General features: G+C 45.7%; 1 protein-coding gene across 1 annotated transcript in view; it reads right to left on the reverse strand.

Annotated features, from left to right (window-relative positions):
- rspo3 (R-spondin 3) overlaps positions 1-6,221 on the reverse strand; it is a gene marked incomplete at its 5' end in the record, with an annotated part of 13,357 nt that extends 7,136 nt beyond the window's left edge. The window contains 3 exons of the mRNA XM_080540748.1: positions 243-386; positions 792-974; positions 6,116-6,221. Of these exons, the coding sequence (XP_080396874.1) occupies positions 243-386; positions 792-974; positions 6,116-6,221 (433 nt within the window). The remainder of the gene's footprint in view (positions 1-242; positions 387-791; positions 975-6,115) is intronic.
- Positions 6,222-6,713: the final 492 nt, after the last annotated feature.

Raw genomic sequence — 6,713 nt, forward strand, 5'->3', positions numbered from 1 at the left:
GACACGAACAGGTGGGGGAACCTGATCCTAGATCAGCATCTAGCTAGGACGCAGGCCCTTTCCTTACATACAGTACCAAGGACGTCAAACCCACTAAACTGATCAGTCCGTTCAGTAACTGAGTGTCAGTAGGATGCATTGTTACTATGAATCCCCGCCTCTCTGAAACCAGTCTGACACTCTCCACGTCCCCTGACATCAACCGGGCCGGACAAGAAGTCGGACCAGAAGTCCATACTCACGGGGGACACACTCCCTCAGGGCGTCGCTGCGGACCAGGCCCTCTGGACAGCTCTCGGGACACTTCCCCTGGTGCAGATAGAACCCCGGTCGGCACCGCGTGCAAAAGTTCTTGTTGAAGCAGGAGTCGCACTCGGGCCTGCACTCTGTAGACACAGACAGAGCCACCAGCAGTGTCAAAAAACGCCTGTCGGTTTAGGTTACTGCGGGAGTTACGACGTGTGTATGTTCAACATGTGTCAGAGCAGATGTGTTCATGCAGATGACCGTACGGTACCGTGGTGAGAGCTTTGCCATGACACACTTACGGTGGTCTCATCTATCAGACTCTATAGCCGTCCATAAATATTACCAGGTTTAGTGTCTGGCTACCGGTCTCTCTTTACCACGTAAACATTAGCAGGTTAGAGACGCCTGCTAAAGGTAGAAAGTAGGTAGTAGATAGTAACAGATACAGTAAACTAGGTAGTAACTAGTAACAGATACAGTAGAAACTAGGTAGTAACAGGTGTGTGATATGAAGCGGAGGTGGAGACGACGACCATACTTACTCATGCAAGTGTTTCTGTCAGGTGAGCGCGTGCCATAGAAGCCTCCGGGGCAGGACGGCAGACACACCCCGATCTGCCTCATCCCGTTCCTCTCCAGGAAGATGAAGAGGCGGGGCTTGCAGGACAGGCAGCCATTGTAATCTGAGCAGGTCAGACACCCCCCCTGGCACACCCCCGGTGTGTCTGCAACGGGAACCACACACAAGGGGAACAAGTCAGATCAACACAGTGGAGAGGCCAACGTCATCGTTTTGCGAGACTCGGTACAGAACGACAACGATGTTCGGTCATCATCATCATCATCATCATCATCATCATCATCATCATCCTGAGACGCAGTACACCACCACCTCCTCTTATAGACATGCCGACATCATCATCCTGAGACGCCAATATAGGCCTACCACGAGAGTCAGCTTATACTGTAGGCTTGCACCATCCTCATGAGACATTGTCAAACCAACACCAAGAGTGGATCAGAGAGGAATCCATGCTATCCATCATAATGTTGTTATAATCTACCACTTTTTTATATGTAGGTCTACATGGGCATAAGCCAGTGGAGGTAGAAATCGGATGACAGGCTCATTGCACACGTGTTTGATTCCATTCCTCATTGCATCCCATGCATTACAATGAGCCTGTCCTCCGATTTCTACCTCCACCAGCCTCCCCTATCCTAGACTGCGATCCACATATCCTTACGTCATATTTTCAGTGCTATGCTGTGACATCCTGTAAGCCTAGCGAAGATTTACACACACTGAAACGTGAAACTCATTAGGCAATTAGTGGGTGTTTAAGGTGTCTAAATCTAATACCACAAACTGACATGGACAAGAATCACGAAACACCCTGATCTGATAAAGTATTTGTTTCCCTCTCTGACTTGAGAAAAAGAAAAGTAAGAAAAATGGCCTCCAACTTTTATGGCAGAACAATAAGGGTCTACTCTACAAAGTGTTGGAATAGCAAGTAACACATGAAGTTACAGCAATGCTAATTTCGCAGGGAACCGTGACCAAAGAAGAAGTCCAAAACAAACATGACGGGGTACAAGCTCGCCTGTGGATTGTCTTGGTGGGAGGAATAATCAAATGAGACGCCCAGCATACCGAGGTTTGCACGCAACGCTGGTAGCCACGCCTAACGTTCCCTCCCCCACAGAAGGACAGTTTATCCATTCTCTGATTCCTTAAAGACAGTTAATCCTATGACTAGAGGACCCACAACAATATCTATGTGTTCCTTTCTAAGAGAGACCTCCTACTGAGCGTATGACCATGCAATGCAATGTAATGGTGTGACCATATGGTTTTTGAAACCATCTTTTGAAAGGCGGGTGATACATTGAATTTGACCTAATATTAGGTCCTCTTTGAACAGAGCATACAGTATTTAGTAGCTTGTCATTTGGCCATGTCATGTGGCATATCCAAAGTGAGACAAGACTCTAATACCCCATGAGTCTAATACCCAAATGACTAAAACACCCCTACTCCTCAGAAGATGGATGGCACGAAGGTGCAAAGAGGGCAGGGGAGGCCGGTGGAGGTCGAAATCAGAGGACGGGCTCATTGTAAATGCGTGGAACGGTATGAGGAATGATAACATTTTGATAGCATTCCTTATACCGTTCCATGCATTATAATGAGCCTGTCCTCCGATTTCTCCCTCCACCAATCTCCCCTGAGGTGCAGAGAGGGTAGATGAAGGTGGAGGGAGGAGGTGCATCACAGGGGGAGATAACGCTGACAGGGAATAATGAGGCTGTGATGCAAGGCCAATAGGCTATCACATGCAGCTGAGCTGGTGAATACACGGGGAGGCTACCTGACGTAGAGAGGGGGCACTCAGTGATATGTAAGAGCATAGCAATGGAGGGCGGTGGTGGTAGAAATCGGAGGACAGGCTCATTGTAATGCATGGTACAGAATACCATTCTTCATTCAGTTCCATTCGTTACAATGAGCCTATCCTCTGATTTCTACCTCCATCAGCCTCCCAGGGTGATATGATGCAGAGGGGGTTATGTCACAGTAGCTAAGTATGATCCTTTGGACGACCCTAACATTAACCCTAACCCTTACCCTAACCTTAACTATTACCTAATCCTACGCACAACCCTAACCCTAACCCTAACCATTTGCTAATCCTAACCCTAACCTGAACCTTAACCTTAACAGTTTTAAATCTCAACTTCAACAGGTCAGCTCCAAAGGACCCCAGTTAGCTTTTAGAGCTGTGCCACAGGTGAGAATTAGCTGTGTTTTGTTCTGCTGCAGAAGCAGACCAGTGTGTTGGCTAGGTGTTTTTCCTCCTCATTCTCTCTCTCTCTCTCTCTCTCTCTCTCTCTCTCTCTCTCTCTCTCTCTCTCTCTCTCTCTCTCTGGGATATCGTGCCGTTGGTAAAGATGTGTTGGCCTTTCTTCCTTCCTCCCCCTCTTCAGTTCAGTGTTGGCTGCCAGATTGCAATAGATCACGGAGATTCTGTTTGACATATCTGAGCAATCTTTACAACTGCTGTCCATTTGCCCACATGTGTTCTTGCCAAGGCCCCCTAATTCACAGAACCCTTAACACACAGGAATTCTGCCTGCCCTCGCGTTGACACACACATCAGTCGGGGCAGCTTGCATAACCCAACCGCAAAAGTTCCTGCAGATCCATACAGTTGAAATTATACCCTAACTAATTATTGACCACAAAAATAACATGTTACACATGATGTTCTCAGTTTTAAAATCAAGACTTTGAATTTTGGCTATTGTCCAATGTATGCTATTCAATGCATAAACGGAGAGAGGTCAGACAGAGAGGCATTGTGAATGGCAGACATTTCCATCAAGTGCCAATTGAACCATACTGTAGCTGATATCTGGCGGCATCCATATTTAAGACCTGCTTTTGGAAGAGCTCCAAATGGTTACATTTGGGTTTCAATAGTATAGGAATCTTGGTCGATATGGCTATATTGTATTCTGCTACGTATTGCTCTACCGATTCTGCTACGTATTGCTCTCCGAAATGTGTATTTTTCTCTGCATGGCCTCCCTGCCCCTAAATCTCATTCATTCTTCATTTTCTTCTCACCCAGGAATTGAATCTGTGCACTCATTTGTAGATAGATCAGCTATGATGCAGGAATGAAGCAGGGTATTTCCTGGCCTCTTGGCTCCCACTCAAATCACTGACTGCAAGCTCATTCACCTCTCGCTCTGTCTGACAATCACTAGTGTCAGTGTAACGGAGGTGGTTTGGCCATCAACTCAAGTGTTGCCCTCGGACCTTGAGGACGTCCTCTTGGCCTAATGGGAGATGCTTGTGTCTTCCATGTTGGAGACCTAGGATCAAACCACACCTGTTCCACCAGGACAGGGTCTCCCTCAATTAGCACCGGCTGATTCACTACTGATGCAGCAGGAGATGCCGCAGGTGGCGCAGGGAGAAACATCACTCTGGTGTCAGAGTGTTTCTGCATCTCTTTTCTCCACCCTTCTCCTGAAGTTTGCAACTGTGTACTTTCCCACATGGGTTCAGAAACATAGGGTTGGTCTACAGGACAGTAAGTTTGGACACTGAGACCAATTCATTCCTATTTAAATTCATGTTTTAAAATAAGTGCACAAGTACACTAAGCAGGTCACCTATGTAGATCACAATCCTATTCACTGGCATTCTGGGCTCATCTGGGGGACTTCATTGAACAGCAAAAAAATTGTCAGTGTGTTTGATTCTGGAAAGATGTGATTTAACTAACCAAGAGTAAACGCCAAACCTCTATGCTGGAACAAATATTTCTGTGAATGCTACTGATAAACTAAATATTTAGGAAGCACAGTTTCTCATATAAAGTCTCTCATTCTTTGTTTGGGATAACTGTCACAATCGTCCAACATCAAACTCCCCACATTCTGAATGATAAATATGAACAGATGATTTTCATACCCGTGCCACAGAAGAATCAAAGCCGTGATTTCTGTAAGGTAAACTGTTGTCTCAATTTTGGCATATTTAACAATCTGACTTCCATGTGTACTTTATGCTCCTATATAGGCAATACTGTGTGGTAGGTTTATTTATGCTGTATTGTTTGTTCATTCTACTGGCATTGATTCACCTAATCCAACACTCGAGATAGATATTCGGTGTTGCGCGGAGCTCGTTAACAAGCATTCGTTTTTACAGCTCAATGACTGTAATCGGTATTCCAAAAATGCAGATATTCCACATTACCGACGACATGAGCATAGAGGGAGGCCTATGTGATTTATCATTCAGACCATATATGATGGCAATAATATAGCGCACTACTCAAATAAAATGACAACGTTTTTCACTGACGCGATGCCATGACGCGCGTCAGGAGATCTGCAACACACTGACCGAGAGACAGCGAAGGGGACACTGGGATGGGAGTGCACACTGACCGACAGAGAAAGAGGGGGACACGGGGATGGGGGTGCACCCTGACCGACAGAGAAAGAAGGGGACACTGGGATGGGAGTGCACACTGACCGACAGAGAAAGAGGGGGACACGGGGATGGAGGTGCACCCTGACCTACAGAGAGCGAAGAGGACACTGGGATGGGGGTGCACACGGCACCGCGGCCGCTTGGGTGCGAGGAACCAACTTCGACGGAGTTTCGACTCGAGGTACACTGGCCGCAAACACACACTAGGCAACTCCATCAGGCAATAATGACGGATTCCTGAATGTATGTTTGGCACACTGAATAGGCCTATACCACAGTGACAGCTGTGTGATGGGCGACGGTCACGCGTTTGCTGCCGAGTCAAGTGCGCAAACGATTTTAGGCAGGACTTTGAAACAGAAACAACTTCATTAATTGCTTGACCTCAATCGACATTTCAAGACTGATGGATGTGCAAAGTGTATGTGGCGCTATTAGCCGATATTTTCTAACTTGATCTATTTAACAAAGTGTACATTAATTTGCCAAATATAAGTGCATGCAGCATATATATATATATATATATATATATATATATATATATATATATATAAAAGAGAAGTAAATACTACATTATTGTATGCTATTCTAAGTCATATCCTAAAAGTAATTATGCGAGCTCATGCCATTAGATATAAAATGATGTTCAAATAAAATAAAATAAATACTGAAAGTGTCTATTATCCCCACAGTACATCCCCACACATATTCCATGAACAGAAAATAAAAGGCCAATGCATGATATATGCATGTATGATCAATTGAACAAAACGGAGACAAGGTGCGCACTCAGGGCAGCTCGGTGCGCTCTCTGCGGGCTGCGGAGACAAAAAGACGCTCCATACTTACGTTTATGTTGCCGGTGCCGGGAGGCGTGCTGCTGCTGCTGCTGACAACCAGTGTATTCCATGCAGTGCAAGAAGATCAAAACAAAGGAGATCAGTTGTAATTGCATAGTAACCCGGAGATGATACTTGTATAGCCAATGTCAATGTCTTTGTCCTCCACCCAAATTGCGGCTATGATTCCGCTGCTTTTCAGAGGAGAAGAAAGAAGTCCTATTGTATTTATTCCTAGAAAGAGCAGAATCCCCAACCTCGTGCAGGCGTGATAGACGTGTGAATGACAAAGGCCCAATGACACCTGGGCCGTTTACACAGTAACATCCTGGATACTATCCGCATATGCATGTGCCACAAAGCCAGACCAGACCAGCGCAGGTATCCTTAGGGTATATCCCACAGACAAAACCGTTAGATGGATCACCCACCGCGGGACAACGGAAAAGTCACAGAAAAAAAGAAAAAAAAGCTGATTAAAATAATGCTGGCATAATGATAGTGATAGAAATGTCAGATTTTCTCTTCCTGTATTCCCCACCGGTGCTCTCTCTTTCTCTCTCTCTCTCTGTCTCTCTCGGTACGTCCAGGTGTAAGGGCTACTTGAT

The sequence above is a fragment of the Nansenia antarctica genome, assembly GCF_963989245.1.
Source record: "Nansenia antarctica genome assembly, chromosome: 10".
NCBI lineage: Eukaryota > Metazoa > Chordata > Actinopteri > Argentiniformes > Microstomatidae > Nansenia > Nansenia antarctica.